The sequence below is a fragment of the Elgaria multicarinata genome, chromosome 11 (assembly GCF_023053635.1).
Source record: "Elgaria multicarinata webbii isolate HBS135686 ecotype San Diego chromosome 11, rElgMul1.1.pri, whole genome shotgun sequence".
Taxonomy (NCBI): domain Eukaryota; kingdom Metazoa; phylum Chordata; class Lepidosauria; order Squamata; family Anguidae; genus Elgaria; species Elgaria multicarinata.
Genome location: NC_086181.1, coordinates 1,783,425 through 1,802,417, shown reverse-complemented (window position 1 = coordinate 1,802,417; position 18,993 = coordinate 1,783,425). Strand labels below are relative to the sequence as shown.

The window sequence follows — 18,993 nt, the reverse complement described above, 5'->3', positions numbered from 1 at the left end:
CTTCACTTTTTCCAGGGGGGTCATAGACCCGCTTTTGGGAGAAGACTGAAGCAAAGTAGGAATTGAGCACTTCAGCCTTTTCTTTGTCATCTGTTATCAATTTGGCAACCTCGTTAAGCAGCTGAACCACCATTTCTTTCCTCTGTCTTTTACTACTCACGTATCTGAAGAAAGCTTTTTTATTGCTTTTAGCATCCCTCACTAATCTCAGCTCATTCTCAGCTTTAGCCTTCATGACGCCATTTCAGCACTTCTGTGCCACCTGTCTGGACTCTTCTTTTGTAGCCTGGCCTTCCTTCCACTTCCTATATGTATCCTTTTTTGTTTTCAGGTCATCTTTAAGCTTTTTGTGGAGCCACATTGGTTTCCTCTGTTGTCTTCTATCTTTTCTCCTTGTTGGAATTGTTTGTAACTGTGGCTTTAAAATTTCCTTTTTTAAATACTCCCGCCCATCCTGCACTCCTTTTCTCATTAGGCTCACTTGCCGTGGGACCTTACTTATTATAGTTCTGAGTTTATTAAAATCAGCTTTCCTAAAATCCAGAGTATGTGTCTGGCTACACTCCGCTTTTGTCTCCTTTATAATCAAGAATTCAAGTATGACGTTCCCATAGCTGCCACTTTATCCATTAAGTCATCCCTATTGGTCAATATCAAGTCAAGGATTGCCGATCCTCTAGTTCCTTCCTCCACTTTCTGTAGGAGAAAGTTATCACCCACACATGTCAGGAATTTCTTGGAAGGGCCGCTTTTGGCAGTATTGGTCTCCCAACAGATATCAGGGTAATTGAAGTCCCCCATCACTACTACATCACACTTCCTTAAAACACTGGCAATTTGTTTCTCAAAAGTTTCATCCTCATCTTCTCCTTGTTTGGGTAGTCAGTAGTAGACTCCGATTATCATGTTCTTTTTATTCCTTGCCCCATTTATTTTAATCCAGATGCTCTCGATGGGATTCCCAGTCTGATCTGCCTGTATTTCTGTGCAGGGATAGGTATTATTAACATATTGTGCAACTCCCCCTCCCTTTCTATTTCTTCTGTTCTTTTTGAGCAAGTCATATCCTTCAATTGCTATATTCCAGTCATGGGAGTCATCCCACCAAGTTTCAGTTATACCTATCAGGTCATATTTGCACTCCATGAAGTTCACCCCATCATCCGCAAGGAGTTCTTCATGTTTGTATCATAGATCCATATGAAACTGAATCTTTCTCCGTGACACCATCTGCATAGCCAGCTGTTCACTGTCAGTATCCTACTTTACCTACCAATGTCCTTCACTTTCCTACCCAGAGCTTCATAGTCTTTAGAGATATATTCAACGTTTCTTCTGGCTATATCATCTGTTCCCACATGGATCAGCAGGAGATGATAGTAGCCATCTATCAGCAGCCTCAGTATTCACATCTTGAATACATGCTCCAAGAAGGCAACACTTCCAAGAATGGCATGTCTGGTGCTCCTTCCATCACTCTCAGTAGGCAGTCTGAGGGCTATCGCATTTATTTATTTATTTATTTATTTATTTATTTATTTATTTTATTACATTTATGTACCGCCCCACAGCCGAAGCTCTCTGGGCGGTTCACAACAATTAAAAATAGCAAACATTAAAAGTATACAAAAATTTAAAAAAACATAAAAACAGTATAAAAAAACAGTATCCATTTAAAAAGCTAGGTTATCCCTGTCCAGATAGGGGCGTAGCTGGGCCACCAACCGAAGTTGGTAAAAAGCACTCCGTGCCTTCAGGGGGAGTGCAACCCCATCCAGAACCGGTTGAACACCCCCCATCCGATCAGAGGAACCACCCACCAGCAGCATCTCAGTCTTGTCTGGATTGAGTTTCAGTTTATTAGCCCTCATCCAGTCCATTGTCGCAGCCAGGCACCGGTTCAGCACATCCACAGCCACACCTGATGAGAATGAAAAGGAGCAGTAGAGCTGCGTGTCGTCAGCGTACTGATGACAGCGCACTCCAAAACTCCGGATGACTGCACCCAACGGTTTCATGTACATGTTAAACAGCATAGGGGACAAGATCGACCCCTGCGGAACCCTATACTGAAGAGTCCACGGGGCCGAGCAATGTCCCCCAAGCACCACCTTCCGGAGCCATCCTGCTAAGTAGGAGCGGAACCACTGCAATGCAGTGCCCCCCACTCCCAACTCAGCCAGACGTTCCAGAAGGATACCATGGTCGATGGTATCGAAAGCCGCTGAGAGATCAAGGAGAATCAACAGAGTCACACTCCCCCTGTCTTTCTCCCGACATAGGTCATCATACAGGGCGACCAAGGCTGTTTCCGTGCCAAAGCCAGGCCTGAAACCCGACTGAAATGGATCCAGATAATCTGTCTCATCCAAGAGTGTCTGGAGCTGTCCTGCCACCACCCATGCCTGCTCTTCCTCAGTTTGGTGATTAAATTCCTCCTATCCAGGTGGGCCTGTCTTCCTCAGTGTCCTGTGGAGTGTAGGGTGGTGTCCCATCTTCAGGTGCCCCAAGGTCACCCTCCATGGAAAGAGTCTGGTATCTGTTGTGTAGTTGTGGTTGCACAGAATGTTTCCTGGTTGTATGGTCATATTCTTCGACACCTCCACCTCTTGCCTTTTATTTTCTTTCCTCTTTCTTGGAAACTTCCCCCTTCTGTTGCTCTTTCAGAACTCTCTCCATTTCCATAAGGCTAGGCATTCCAGGTGACACTGCCATTTCCATGGACTCCCACGTAACCTCTCATGACCACCCCCCTCAGCCATTTACTCACCCTGTTCACTCACTCCCAGGAAACAGAGAGCTTTGTTACAGAGCTGACCAGTTCTGCTTAGCCCCAGCTGTGGAGTATGGCCCATGCACAAGTCACGGGCTTTCATAGCAGCAGGCTGCGTCAAGCGGCTCAGCAATCAAAGCTCCATCCCCAACTTAAACAAGCAGCTTAGGGTGGGGGAGGCAGTTAATTGGGGGGGAGCTTTTTGTGGGAGAAGGCAGTTGGGGAAGTGTGGTGTGTATATAATGTAATGTATATAATGAACTTGTGGTTATGGTTATGTGTTCTATCATATCTCTGTGTTTTATAGTGAGTATTTCTGTGGTGACAGAGAGAGGAGAGAAAGGAAGAATGGTGGATTTGCAAATGTGAAATGGGTGAGTGAAGAGAGGGTGAAGTGTGTGTACTATATAAACTGTGTGATATGCTTGCTGTATGAGTCAGAGAAGATAAAGAGAAGATAAAAGTCAGAGAAGATAAAATTAGAGTTAGACGAGATCGCGACAGGGATAGGATTTTAGGAGAGAGAGAGAGAGAGAGAGAAGTCTGTGGTGATTGTGCTGGGATTGTTCTAAACTATTGTACATGAGGGAATATATATATTGATAGAGGCATTAAGAGTTACTTGTTTTTTATTACTGTAATTAATACAGCTTTCTTTGTTTATAAAATCCTACACCTTCAGGTGGTCCTGAATGTCCCCATCTGAAAGTAGGACCCGTGCTCTTGGCTACTTAAGAGAGAGGTAATAAAAGGAACATTACAAGGCTATAAAATAAAGTCTGTGTATCCTCACAGCTTAAGGGCAGGGTAAAAAGCTTTGGGCCTGAGCTTAAAGGTGTGGCTGCAGCGAAACCCAGTGTGTGAGAGAGAAGGTGGCTCCTGCTGGGTGAGAAAGGCCTTAGAGAAGGGGAATTCTCACTGGGAAGAGAGATGGGAATGCCACAGGAAGCAATGTTAAAAAAATCAACCACAGCAGCTACTAGCAGCCTAAGCAGAGAAGGAATGGGCTCAGGTTACAGGAAGCCAGATTCTGGCTGGACATCAGGAAAAACTTCCTGACTGTTAGAGCAGTATGACAATGGAACCAGTTACCTAGGGAGGTCGTGGGCTCTCCTACACTAGAGGCCTTCAAGAGATTTGACATGGTATGCTTTAGGGTGGATTCCTGCAATGAGCAGAGGGTTGGACTTGATGGCCTTATAGGCCCCTTCCAACTCTACTATTCTATGAAAACTGGCTGATTGCGATACCAGGTATCTGACTAGGGAGAAGGAGTCCCTGGCCATGGCTAGACCAGGCCTATATCCCGGGATTGTCCCAGGATCATCCCTGTGCATCCAAATGACACATAGGGGATCCTGGGAGTAGGCAGGGATGACCCCCTCCATTTGCCTGGGATAATCCTAAGGCCCCTGTAGACCATCCTAGGAGCACTCTGACTGCACCAGGCCAAAAATATTCTCTCCCTAGCTAGCCCACCAGATGTTCCTGGTCCTGTGAGGCCACCCTGGACACTTAACCAGCCATTGCTTTCTCATTCCTCTCAGCCATGGGAAGGTACGGTCACTGGCTGGCTGCTTGCCCCCAGGCTACGAGCCACAGGCTGGGAGCCCTTGTGGTCATGCCCTTCAGCTGTGGTGAGAGGTTTACATTCTAACAAGCTGCAAGATTTCAAACTAAACAATAAATTAAGCCATCTTAAAAATACAGCCTTAAAATGGAAGATGCTCTTGCGCTGGTCTAAGGCTGTTTTATTGCAAGAATCTTAAGACACTAGAGACAGCTACGTAAATGCTACTTTATTCTCAGCCTACTCTAAAACTGGAACTCCAACAAACACTAACCTTCTCCAATCTCCCCGACTCCACCCTTCACTTCCTCTTCCTCCCAGCTCCCCTCCGTGCCTCTACTACCACTCCCAACATGCAATTCACCTATTACAATACCACATATCCCCTTTATTTAAAAACAATAACTTTCCCCCACCCATCCAATATATAAAAGACTAGCACATCTCTGCAAACAGCATAATGCAACTTATCCTCAAGTCAATAACATTGTTAATTGCAGGTGATGTAAGAGAATTACTTAACATAGTCTTTAGCCCATGCAAGCTGTTGTCTGGTGTGCTGAGGACATTGATCAGTCATGAGTCCTGGTTGGCTATTTGGTACAAGGGGTAATACATTGGAATCATCAGTGCCAACTAGGTGCCCATTAGTGTTGGTAACTGGATCATACTGAGTAGGAGCCAGATTCCTGGTCTTCCATCTCTGCCCATTTGTAGCTGAGTCAGAACGAGCAAGAGCAAGATAGCGAGCATTCCATATATGGCCATTGGACAGTTTATAGGTGTATTGTCCTACCCTGTCAAGTACCTTCAGGGGTAAAGTGACACTTGGTTCTCCTTTCTGAATGATTCCTGGTTTCTTCACCCGTACAAATGAACCACATTGTATTCCTGGTTCCTTGGCACCATAACGGTGATCTGCATACATCTTATACTTTTGTTGATTCTTTTGTATTGTTTGCCTCACATCCAACTGCAGAGAAGTGTCTGGCTTAAGCATTTGTAGTCCAGCAACACTAAGCTTTGTGTGCATCTCCCTCCCCTGTAATAATTCAGTTGGTGACTTCTGTGTTGTGACATGCCTCGTGGCTCTATATACTTGTAAAAACTCTGTAATGAAAGGTTTCCAAGCCTTACTTTCCCAATCAGCTGTTGGTAGACTTTCCTTCAAACTTCTATTAAAAAGCTCTATCTCTCCATTCGCCTGTGGATAATAAACTCATGAGCATCTGTGTTTAATATTCCTTTCTGACAGGAAAGTTTCAAACTCTACAGAAGTAAATTGGGTGCTATTATCAGAGATCACTTCCTTTGGATCTCCTTCTCTGCTGAAAACTGAAGAGAGGAACTTAATAGCAGTAGCAGAAGTAGCATTTGGAGTGAAAACCACTTCAGGCCATTTACTGAAGTAGTCTATAAGGGTAATAGTATATCAAGGATCATCAGGGCCCTTTTCAAATGGTCCCACAATGTCAATGGCCGGCTTCTCCCAGTCTGAATCAGGCAATGGAACAGGCTGTAATGGAGGCACATGCATGGCTGCTGTCTTGTCATGAAGCTGGCAAGTCACACTAGACTTGATAGCAGCCTCAACCTGCATATTCATTCCAGGCCACGAATATAAATCACACAGTCGCTGTTTGGTTCATACGATCCCTTGATCCCTAATGATATCAGTTTTGCTTATAATTCTGGTGGAACAATGAGTACCCCGAATCACTAATCTTTCAAATAAGGACAATTCCTCATGAATCTTATAGAAAGGCAACAGGGTCTGACCCACATTACGCACACTGTGTGGCCATTTTCCCATGAAGTAATCCCGTAGCTTGCATTGTCCTGGACAGGACATGCAAGCAGCTCCAAATTGCTCCTTGGAAATTGCTGCCAGAGCAGATGCAATGGACACAATCACCTCTTTGTCCTAATCTTGTTCACTTTCTAAAGATGGCAAAGGTAGCTGGGATAAACAGTCTGCAGTAATGTTCTCAGTGCCAGGTCTGTACTACATTTTGTATGTAAAAGCTAACAATTTATCAGACCATCTGGTAATCCTCATTCCTGCCCTCCCCCAACCTTTATCATAGAATCATAGAATAGTAGAGTTGGAAGGGGCCTATAAGGCCATCAAGTCCAACCCCCTTTAGTTGTAAGCAAGGTTGTCAATGGATTATGATCAGTACGCAATGTGAATGAGTGAACCCATAGGTATGTCCGCCATTTCTCTGTAGCCCATACACATGCCAGCACTTCCTCTTCAACTGTAGAGTATGTTCTTTCTGCTCCTTGTAATGTTCTGGATGCAAAAGGTGAAGACCTTTTTATTTTCCCAGCATTTTAACAGTCTATAAATAAATTTTAACTTGGTGTTTTAAATTTGTAATTTTGCATTGCTGCTGTTTTTATCTGGTTGAGCTTTTATATTGTATTTTATATTATGGTTTCATACTGTTGTTTTATACTTTGAATGTTTTTAATTTTTGTGAACCACCCAGAGAGCTCCGGCTATTGGGCAGTATAGAAATGCAATAAATAAATAAATAAATAAAAGCAACTGCCTTTTCACTGTTGTCTCCATGGATTTGGGTAAGTACAGCCCTGAGACCATAGTCAGAGGCATCTGTAGTCACAATTGTTGGTAATGATGGGTCAAATAAGGACAATGCTGGACTATGTAAAATCAATGATTTCACTGTCTCAAAGCTGGTTTGTGCAGCCGTTGTCCATATCCAGGGTGTAGATCCACGAAGCAACAGACATAGTGCATAATCTAGCACAAATTTTGCATACCAACATGAAAGGCCTAAGAAGAAGCACAGTCTTTGGACATCTTTGGGTAGGGTGACCAGATGACATGGAAAATCCCATAGACCTCCAGAAAAATGAGGCTTCTCTGGGGCAACTGGGTCTGGGGCCCAATCTACCAGGGAAAGTGATCACGGGTCCCCTAGCCCCTTCCAGTGCCAATCCAGCCTTCTGGCACAATCACACTGGCCAAGGAGAAGGCCCGGATTGGAGAGGGCCCATAAGGATGCATTCCTGGACTTCTGGGAATGTGTCCCCAAGCCCCTCCTCATGCCGATCTGGCCTTCTCCTTGGCTGGTGTGTTCGCGGGAATGCATTTAGAGAGGAAAAAAGCCTGGATCGGAGTGGGGAAGGCTGAGAAGGACGCCTTCCCAGACTTCCGGGAACGCATCCTCCAGCACCTCCCAGTGCCAATCAGGGCCTTCTCTTGGCTGGCGCAATGTCGCCAGCCAAGAAAAGGCCCGGATCGATATGCGAGAGGGCCTGCACGCACAGGTACCTGGAAGGGATGGCCAGCCAGCTACCTAGCTAGGTGGGCAGGCAGCAACCACACCTGGATGAATGGCCAGTCAGCCAACTAGCCGGCCAAGGCAGAAGGTGGGGGCACTGGCAGCAGAAACTGCGCCACGCAGCAGCCGCACTAGCAGCCATGCTGGTTTGGCAGTGCGTGGTGGCAACCACAGCAACAACATTAGGAGCAACACCAGGAGCAGCAGCAGCAGCAGCACTGGAAGTGCAAGTAAAGGTGCATGGCAGCGGCACAGGAGGGGGGACTTACGTTTGAGTAGACATGTCTAGGATTGTACTGTAGAAAAGATAATGGGTTGATATATTGAATTGCTTGCTGTTTATAGGTTGCTTGTTTGTTTCCATGTGTTAAAGGCCCAATTCTGGGCATGTTTAGACAGTAAAATGTCCCACAACTCTCAATATTCTCCAGCCAGCCATATTTGCTGGGGGATGCTGGTAGTTGTAGGATTCCTCTCTCTCTCAACACACATAGGATAGTGCCCTTAGTCTCATGTATGCATATATGCATGTCTAGGTAGTACAGTCTTTCCCAACCGGAGTCCTTCCAGATGTGTTGGACTATAACTCCCATCACTGGATGGGGATGATGGAAGGTGTAGTCAAACCCATCTGGACAACACCAGGTGGAGGAAGGCTAGTTGTGTAGAACATATGTGTGTGTGTATCTGAAATGATATTTCTCATTAAAGATAATTTTGAAAATACATGAATAAACTAGCATCCCTCTTGTTAAATAGGCACACTGTTCAAGACTCTAGAAGTGCTTTTTCTTCTTTTTTTAAGTTTGGGAGCATGATTTTTAAGGTGTGTGTGCTCAAAGCCTTCAGGTCATGATAAATGCTGCCAATTTTTCAGATGTATTTTTTTAAGAAACAATAATGTTTAAGCAATCACGTTCAATATGATTGAACCAATTTGTCACAGTTGTATGTACGCTTTATTTATTTTTAAAAGGGAAGCATCTTAAAAGCCAGGAACTGATCAAAGACAAAACCATGTTCTATAAACATTCTTTAACCACCCATGGCTATAACAGCAGGTTTGTTTTGGAAGGGGGGTTGCCTGATAATCTGGGGAGGGGTCCGAGTACATGATTCCCCACTGCTGGGCATGACTTTGCCATCCATAAGTAGCACGTTGAGAGAACTGGGCACAATTCACAAGACGCTCCTATACTTGCCTACACAGAAATAAGCCCTGTTGAATTCAGTGGGACTTACTCTCAGCCTTAGCAAACTAGAGATGAGTTTTTTTTTCTTTCCATGCAAAACAAAAGATATTCCAAAATGTTTTCTATTTCCACAATGCGCGTGCAAGATGCAAACTGCCCAGAGAGCCTTGGCTACTGGGTGGCAAAAAAAATAAGGAAGAAATAATAATCATAAATCACAAGGGAGATCTTTTTTAGAAAGCTGAAGGCAAACTGAAAGAGGACTCCCTGCTTGGGCTGCATGCACTCCATCTAGCCCGGGAGCAACTTTTAACAAACCTGCCCAAACTGTTTGACTAAAGGCAGTGGTGCAGCTTGGGTTGTGGACGTAAGAACATGACAGTCAGTGTGGTGGTGTGGCTAACGTGTTGGACTGGGAGCCAGGAGATTCTAGTCCTCACTCAGCCATGGAAACCTACAAGCTGACTTTGGGCCAGTCACAGGCTCTCAGCCCATCCTACCTCACAGGGTTTTGTTGTGAGGATAAAAATGGAGAGGAAGAGGAGGATTATGTATGCTGCCTTGGGTTCCTTGGAAGAAAAAAGGCGGGATATAAATGCAATAAATAAATAAAATAAAATAAGAAGAGTCATGCTGGATTAGACCAAGGTCCATCTAGTCCAGCATTCTGTTCACACAGTGGTCAACCATGAGAAGCCCAAAAGTAGGACATGAATGCAACAGCACCCTCACACCCATGTGCCCCAGCAATTGACATACATACGCAGACTGCCTGTGCTTCTGGAGATAGCACGCAGCCATCAGAACTAGTAGCCACAGATAGCCTTCTCCGGGAATTTGTCTTTCCCTTCTAAAGCCATCCAAATGGGTGGCCACCACAACATCTTGCGGCAGCAAATTCCATAGTTTAATTATGCACTTGGGATCAAAATCTACAGCCCTGGACCCCCAGGGGGTGGGGGCAAGTAACGCCCCAGGAAGCAGTAGGTATTGGGGAAAGCAGAAAGCAAACTCCATTTTATTCCTGTGGTGTGTTGATTGCAGTGATTTTAAAATGCAAAAGTGCACATGCTCAGAATATTTGTTTTTAATTCTTGGTTGGCAAACAAGTTGTTGTTGTTGTTGTTGTTGATGGTGTTCTAACATATCAGGAATGCAGAAGCGGTTGGTTAGGAACCAACAGAAAATTTGCTTATGTGCTTTATACCTAGAATAATTCACATGGCCATTTAAAGTTGGGGATGGTGGTGCTGTAAATCCATGAAATCAGGAGATCCGGGTGGTAGTCCCCACTCAGCCATGGAAGCTCACTGGGTGACTTTGGGCCAGTCACAGACTCTCAGCCCAGCCTACCTCACAAGGTTATCGTTGTGAGGTTAAAATGGAGAGGAGGAGGAGGAGGATTATGCTCACCATTTTGGGTTCCTTGGAGGAAAAATGGTAGGCTATGAATGTAATTTAAAAAATGTAAGCTCTGTAACCTTGTAACTTGTAGTCAGATGTTTTGATAGTGGAATAGTAACAAGGTTTGGTAGAAACTCACCACTGAGGCCATATGGTGGCGCTTATCACAAGTTCTCCCAATAGTGTGCAGCTAAAAATCTGCAAAAATCTATGCCTGGAGTAAGACCTTTAATAGAAATTGACTAATATAAATCTAGTTTATATGACATCTCAAGTGCTACAATGTTTTAAAGAGAGCTGCTCTTCCTTGCTTAGTATTAAATCACACTGAATAGGCCCAAGATTGCTATAGTAACCTAATAATTCTTTCTCTCTTGGTTCTCTACCTTTATCTGGAAATAAGTCTTGGGCCACAGCTAGACCTAAGGTTTACCCTGGGATCATCCAGGGTTCGCCCCTGCCTGAGCACTGGACCCCCTTTGTGTCATCTAGATGAACAGGTTTGACCCCTGGATGATCAAGGGATAAACCTTAGGTCTAGCTATGGCCCTATTAAACTCAGTGAAGCTTGCTTCTGGTTAGGGCAGAATCCTATGCATGCTGGCTGTGGAATGCTGGGAGTTGTAGGACTTTTTTTCCTGGTTAGAGGATTGCACCTTTGCCTCCCTTTTTAATCTTTCTTTACTGCATATTTCATATTTCCTGTTAAGTCTAACACTCGTGTTCCCCATCCTATCCACAGTGTTCTTTAGCTTTTTTTTTTTTTTTGGCTAATCCAGGACCTGCTTTCTTTAGAAAAATGGAAAATAATACATTTTCTGTTCTATTGATCTTGTATGAGGGCAGCAAAAAGACTGCCAAAGTCTTTCTGTACAAACAAATTTGTACAGCAACAAAAAATACATGTTAATTTCAGATACATTGATTGTCTCACTTGTTCTTTATTTCAGTGGTTCTAACATAAACATATTATGTAAAACAAGTTTATCTTAATTGTGAGGTGTAGAATTAGAAATGTGAACAAAGCCACACACCCTTGGGGGCCGGCCTTGAGGGTGGCCATATTGTCCTCCTTTTTGTTTTCCAAAATATGGTCACCCTATCTTTGGGTGGTAGAGCTTCTGTAATTGCCTTGACATTATCAGAGTCAGGTTTCAATCCATTTTGTGATATAATATATCCAAGGAAAGGTAACTCCTTCGGTCTGAGCACACATTTGGAAAGGCTCAACCTTAGTCCTGCATCTGTTATATGCTGCAAAACAGTTTGTAGATGTTTGCCATGTTGTGCTGGGACCTGTCCAAATACAATGATGTCATCTAGATAGCACTAGACCCCTGGCTGATTCTTAAGGATCAGAGACATCATCTTTTGAAAGACACTGGGGGCTGATGCTAAACGATATCAACATGTTTAAAACGAAACAAGCCAACATGGGTGATGAATGTGGTGAGATCTTTACTGCACAGTTACAAGATGGGGGATACTTGGCTCAGCAATACTACGAATGAGAAGGAATTGTTGTAGATTGTTAAGTTTTTAACACTTAATTTTGACTTAAATTTAAATTTTACTGTTTTAACTCTGTATTTTAATCTTATATCAACTTTGCTGTGTGGTTTTATCCTGGTTGCGCTTTTTATACTGTATTTCGTAATTGTGTTTTAACCTGTTGGGTGTTTTACTGTGGTTTTAATTTTTGTGAACCGCCCAGAGAGCTTCGGCTATTGGGCGGTATAAAAATGTAATAAATAAATAAATAAATAAATAAATAAATAAATCACAAGCTGAATATGAGCCAACAGTGTGATATGGCTGCCAGAAAGGCAAATGACATTTTGGGCTGCATTAATAGAAGTATAGCTTCCAAATAGCATGAGGTACTGGTTCCTCTCTATTGGGCCCTGGTTAGGCCTCATCTAGATTGCATCCAGTTCTGGGCTACACAATTCAAGAAGGACGCATACAAGCTGGAGTGTGTTCAGAGGAGGGCAACCAGGATGATCAGGGGTCTGGAAACAAAGCCCTATGAAGAGAGACTGAAAGAACTGGGCATGTTTAGCCTGGAGAAGAGAAGATGGAGGGGAGACATGCTAGCACTCTTCAAATACTTAAAAGGTTGTGACACAGAGGAGGGCCAGGATCTCTTCTCGATCCTCCCAGAGTGCAGGACACAGAATAACGGGCTCAAGTTAAAGGAAGCCAAATTCCAGCTGGACATCAGGAAAAACTTCCTGACTGTTAGAGCAGTACGACAATGGAATCAGTTACCTAGGGAGGTTGTGGGCTCTCCCACACTAGAGGCCTTCAAGAGGCAGCTGGACAAGCATCTGTCAAGTATGCTTTAGTGTGGATCCCTTCATTGAGCAGGGGGTTGGACTTGATGGCCTTATAGGCCCCTTCCAACTCTACTATTCTATTATTCTATGATTCCTCATGTAATACAACTTGATGAAAAGCCCTTTGTAAGTCAAGGGTGGAAAATAATGGGGCACTCATTAAAATAATGGGGAAAATAATGGGGCACTCATTAAAATAATGGGGGAAATAATGGGGCACTCCCTCGCATAGATTTCTTCTATGTGAGGGTCTGGGTGGCTTTCAACTACCACTGCCTTGTTTGGCTCCTTCAAGTCCACACACAGATGGATATTTCCTGTTTTCTTTGTAAGCACAACAATTGGGGAAATCCACTCAGAAGAATCAATAGCCTCGATGATATCATACTGTACTGATTTTTTAAGTTCCTGTGATACAGCATCTCTCACAGTAAATGGTAACTGGCGTAGTTTCTGTTGTACTGTCCTGACGTTGTGTTTAATTTTAACTTTGTGAATGAAGCCCTTTGCACAGCCAAAGTCTTCTTCAGTGTTGTGAGCTAATAGGGTTGCAAGCAAAGTATGACCTATAGTAGTGTTGGGTGATTTTGAGGTGATGCATAGTGCAACAAAAAGATCTCTGCCCATGATAGGTATTCCCTCTGGTATAATGTAGAACTCAGCTGTCAATGTCTCAAATTCCACTTTTGCTAATACACAACCCAGAACTGAAATTGGATTCCTTGAGTAATTCATGAGGCACACTTTAGGTGCTCTAAGTGGTGAGCTACTGAAGTATTACATATAAATAGACCTGAGCAGTATGGAGCCTATATCTAACATCAACTCAATGTTCTGGGAATTCCTTACTGTAGGGACAGACACTTTAACAATGTATGTAATTCTATCCACTGTAGTAGCTTCAGCAAGGTCTTGCACACTTAAAACATTAACTTCTGGTACAGTAACTTCACTTATAGATTGTTTAGACTGGGCACTCCCACATACTCCAGCAAAATGTCCTTTCCTTTTGCACTGTCTGCATTGAGTATCCCTTGGAGAGCACTTAGCATAATTTGCTATATGTTTTGTTGATCCACAATGATACCATACTGTTAGTGCAGATTTTGAGGGCTGTGAGCACTTTTTTGCACCACTTTGCAGTTGTCCAAAGACCTTGGGACTGTTTGGAAAGGCTGCATAGCCTGCACTGGTTCTATCTTGATCTATTAGCTCTGCCTCTGTGGCTGCAGTTTCTATCTGGCTGGCAATTGTCATGGGTTTCTGCAAGGTAAGATCAGTTTCTAGCAAAAGGCTTTCCCTGGTGCGAGACATCACTGTCTTCTCCACCAACTGATCACGAATCATTTCCTTTGCCATATCTCCAAAATTACAAGTAACAACCATTTCCCTCAAAGCAGCAATATATTGATCTCTAGTTTTTCCATGTTTCTGTCCCCACTGGTGAAATTTATACCGTTCTGACACAATATTAACTTTAGGCACAAAAGCCAAAGGTGTCTCATTTATTATCCACAACAGGTAAATTATAGAAGATTCTCTGAGCTTCTGCTCAGAGAATGAATGTATGGATGTGTGTGCATGTGTGTGCTGCAGGTGCCCTGCCCTCTTTTAAATCTGGTCACTCTAGTACAGCTCCTGCACTTTAAATGTTGTGATGAAGAGGAAATTTCACCAGGTTCTCCATATATACAAATGACACCTACTGAAATTCCCTTTTCTATGCAACTGTTAGAGATACAGGAGCCCTGTCCTCCTTTTCATATGGTCACCCTAATTTTATACTCTGTCTGAATGCTTGGTTGCTTCTTTGTTGTACTAAATTTTTCTGCACTTGTCAACTGCTTCATTTATTCAATGGTAGCAGTATGCCAAATCTGTGAGTATGGATATGAGAAAGGTGATGGGGAAAGAGTGTTAAATGTTAGGAAAGGTGAGACTACGGTCATCCAGTGAAGGATTTACAGTCAGAAAAGATATTTGAGGGAAGGGGAGACTGTATCATACAGAGGATAGCAAAAGCTTAAAAGTACAGCAAAAGCTACAAAAGTAGGAATGAGTGAAGTTAATTTCAGATACATTGAAAGTCTCACTTGTTCTTTATTCCAGTGATTTTAACATTAAGATGTTATGTAGAACCGGTTTGTTTTGTGTGCTGTGAAATCAGACATGTGACCTAGGCCATGTTTGGGTGGGCATGCCCCTTGGGGGCTGGGCATGTTGGAGGGCACACCCCTTGGGGCTGGAGCTGTTGGTGGGCACGCCCCCTTTGGGGTGGCCATGCTGTCCTTCTTTTTGGTTTCGAAAATACGGTCACCCTAGAGTTAGTGGCTTTCAGATAATAAATTCTTACAGGATTTCGACCCAAGCAGGACTACTGCTCTGTAAGGGCAAGGAACTTCATTGGCAAAATCTATCCTTAGGAGACCCTTCTCATTTGCCCACCCATGAGAGCAATCAGGTGGGAGATCACACATGAGAGTTCAGTGGCCCCGCTCCTTTGGAACAAGTTGACTTCGGAGGTCTGCCATGCTCTATCATTGCAGGATTTCAATAAGGCCTTGAAAACATATTATTTTACCATGGCCTTATCTTGATATGACTGCTGTTACCACTGTTACTGCTGTTGCTGCTCGTTTTATTGTTGGCTTTTCTTGTTTTTATCGCTACTTTATTGTGTTTATGGTTTTATCGCTTTTAATATTATAACTGTTTGTATGTATTTTATTGTTAGCCACCTTAAATAAATAAAATTCTCCTCTGCACCTGTGCTTTTAATAGCTGCAGAAATTCAACAAGTAAAGGTTTTCTGAACATGGACATAGCATTTTGTTAGTTAATCATTGAATGCATAAGAGCAAGTTGGTGACAAGTGGAAAGGCAAGCCTACTTAAAATGGCAGCAAGGGCACTTCCAGATGAGGCTTTTAGTATGCTGTCACCCTGGGGTATATCACACAAGGCTGGAAGCTAGGGTGACCATATGAAAAGGAGGACAGGGCTCCTGTATCTTTAACAGTTGCATAGAAAAGGGAATTTCAGTAGGTGTCATTTGTATATATGGAGAACCTGTATCTTTAACAGCCTTTGAAGATGGTCCGGAAGCTGCAGCTTGTGCAAAATGCGGCAGCCAGATTGATAGCTGGAACAGGGAGGTTTGAGCATGTAACACCGATTCTGGCCCGCTTGCATTGGCTGCCTATATGTTTCTGAGCCCAATTCAAGGTGCTGGTTTTAACCTATAAAGCCCTACATGGCTTGGGACCACAATACCTGATGGAACGCCTCTCCCGACATGAACCTACCCGTACACTGCGCTCAACATCTAAGGTCCTCCTCCGAGTGCCTACTCCAAGGGAAGCTCGGAGGATGGCAACAAGGGAGAGGGCCTTCTCAGTGGTTGCCCCCCGACTGTGGAATGATCTTCCCGATGAGGCTCACCTGGCGCCAACATTGTTATCTTTTCGGCGCCAGGTCAAGACTTTTCTCTTCTCCCAGGCATTTTAAGCAGCATTTAATAACGTTAAGTTTGTTTTTAATGGACCCCAGAATTGTTGTTTTAAATGGATACTGTTGTTGTTTTTATACTGTTTTTATGTTTTTTTAAATTTTTGTGTACTTTTAATGTTTACTATTTTTAATTGTTGTAAACCGCCCAGAGAGCTTCGGCTGGGGGGCGGTATATAAATGTAATAAAATAAATAAATAAATAAATAAATAAATAAATAACAGTTGTATTGAAAAGGGAATTTCAGCAGGTGTCATTTGTATATATGGAGAACCTGGTGAAATTCCCTCTTCATCACCACAGTTAAAGCTGCCCTCTTTTAAATAGGGTCACTCTAGTATAGCTGCTGCACCTTTAACTGTTGTGATGAAGAGTTTTTTTTCACCAGGTTCTCCATATATACAAATGACACCTGCTGAAATTCCCTTTTCTGTGCAACTGTTAAAGATACAGGAGCCCTGTCCTCCTTTTCATATGGTCACCCTATGGAAGCCCACATCCTTCCCAGGGCTTTCTGCTTCTGGATTCTTTCTGGGATTACAATGGGGTCCTTTACACGGCAGACAAGTGATTTCAGTTGAATTGAAAAACCCCTTTTCTATCTTTTCCATTACACAGCACCATCTAGTGGCTGAATTATAGTGCACGCCAGCACTTCACAAAGCTGATCGATTAGAATAATGCCCCTTACTGCATTATCTCCAATCTTTTTGAAAGCGGGATAAAGGTCTTAAACTGCAGGAGGGGCTCTGGAGGTTGACAATGTCGTGTAAAGGACATGCAAACATCTGTGAGCAGTCAATCATGATCACACAATATAAACCCCGTACAAAAGGGCTCCCTGCCTCATTCACGGAATGTTAGGGTATGACATCATCTTCCACTCGTAACCCTCCTGTGTTTTCCTACCACTTTTTCTGTCTTTTTTCTTACTGTGGAAAATCCACTGAGGAGAAAAAGAAAGAATAGTTGCACAATGTCTTCTCATTGGTAGTACTAGAGCCCTCTATCTGGAAGCACTACAAGTCTTGTCTGCATGTATATATGTGCATTAGGGAGTGTTGTAGAAGACATTGTGGGTATCCAAGAAGCAAATCTATATCATCCTCCCTCTTGTATTACCATGAAATCTATGTTGCTGTCTTCATTTCGGAAATATTCCATCAGCTTCTCAAAGCGGTTCTTCTCACCACAGACCTATAAAGGGAGAAAGAGAAGCAGTCAGTTTGACTGGCACTGAAGGCGCGCTTTGACACAACAGAGTTTAAACTGACTACGTGATGTCAAGGACTCTGGCAGCCAAACCCTGATGTTTCAACCTCTGTGCCACCATGACAGCCTGCTAGAAAAGAGAGCTGTTGAGGTACTGCAGCTGTTAACTCAACAGGGGTCAGATGGCCTGGCCCACTGGATTCCACTAGGGCCCATACAGCCTCTGCGTCTGCCAAGGCTACTCAGTCTGGGGGACGTTGTCATGGGTAACACCCAAACTGTTATTAGACTACCCCCTGTTTGCTTCTCTATTTCTTAGCTTACCAGCTGGCTAGCCTGACTACTTGCCAGCTCATGTATCTGCTAAGCTCATCTTCTCTGCCTTGCTTATGCTTCCACCTCCTCCAGGCTGCTAGTCCCAACACTTTGTTGGTTTTCCTTTGGTAAATGCCCATGTTTCTGTAAGAGACCATGGAGGCACATGTGAGAACTACAAGCATGCTGATGCATGTAATATTACATAGCACTGCTTTCAAAGCACAAGGCTCTTCCTTAGCCTGAGGCACTGTTGACATTCCTCTGATTACAACTGCTGCAGCCCGGGGCAGGAGGTGGAAGCAAGGAGGAGTCGGGGGGGGGGGGGAACAGGAGGGGGGGGTTCCCCTGCTGACAGCTGCTGCCTCTGCTTTGCCCAGTTCCCACCTGTGACTTGGAGCCCTCAATGAGGGTGGACGTTTCACCCAAGATAAAATTACACCCCTATGAGAACTTGCTACAAGCACAAGCAGGATATTTGGCAGCCTGACATTCCAAAAGCAAGCTGTGTACAAGCAAATGTCAACATTTAAGAAATACACTGGTGAAATATAAAATAAATAAGAGTTTGGGTAAAGGCAGCAGCTCTCTGCCCAGGGTGGTTTTTACTGTAGTGTGTGTGTGTGTAATATTTGGATTATTTAAATGGATTATTCTGGCTTTATTTTGATTATTTTCTTTGGATGCTTCTCTTTGTTTTTAAGACTAATTGGCCTAAGCGACTTGCATGGACCAACTACCAATAAAAAATAACATAAATTTAATCAGATAAATAAACTAACTCCAAGATAGTAAACTAGAGGGGGGGGCACAACCCCCTTCCATCATCAGACCCCCTTCTTAGCAGGTCTTCAGGAAAGCTCTGAGGACCCACCTGTTTTTGCTGGCCTTTTATATTATGGAGTGGTTGGTTTCATTTTTTATTACTATTTTTATTGCATTTTATTGCCCCATTTATTCAATTTTATTGGCCAGTGTGCCCTGACTTGTTTAGCTGCTGTCAGAATCAGGCCTCTCCTCCCCAGTGTGATCAAAGGGCTTTCAGGGGTCCATCAGACTCAGACTCGGGATCAAGCAATCCTTCTCAAGATTGCTTGATCGTGGAAATAGAATTAAACAATCTGAAGGGATATGAGAGAATTCCAGAGAATAGCTCTCCAGAAGGGTGGGGAACTTTTTCAGCCCAAGGGGGAAATTCCAATCTAGGAAAGGTTTTTTTTAAAAATTGGAGTGTGTGTGGGGGGGGGGGGGAGCACATTCTTTTGGTAAGCATGGCCAAAGGCAAGCTAGCTATTGCTAAAATAGCAAGCAGAACAAGGATTCTTCCTGTCTACTCAGAGGTAAGCAAGACTGAATCACCAGCAGA

The 18,993-nt window shown here is 43.5% G+C and overlaps 1 protein-coding gene across 2 annotated transcripts in view; it reads right to left on the bottom strand.

Moving 5' to 3' along the window:
* FMNL1 (formin like 1) overlaps window positions 1-18,993 on the bottom strand; it is a 223,804-nt gene that overhangs the window by 101,166 nt on the left and 103,645 nt on the right. For both annotated transcript variants that reach the window (XM_063138453.1, XM_063138454.1), the window contains one exon: window positions 17,223-17,297. In XM_063138453.1, coding sequence (XP_062994523.1) covers window positions 17,223-17,297 — 75 coding nt within the window. The remainder of the gene's footprint in view (window positions 1-17,222; window positions 17,298-18,993) is intronic.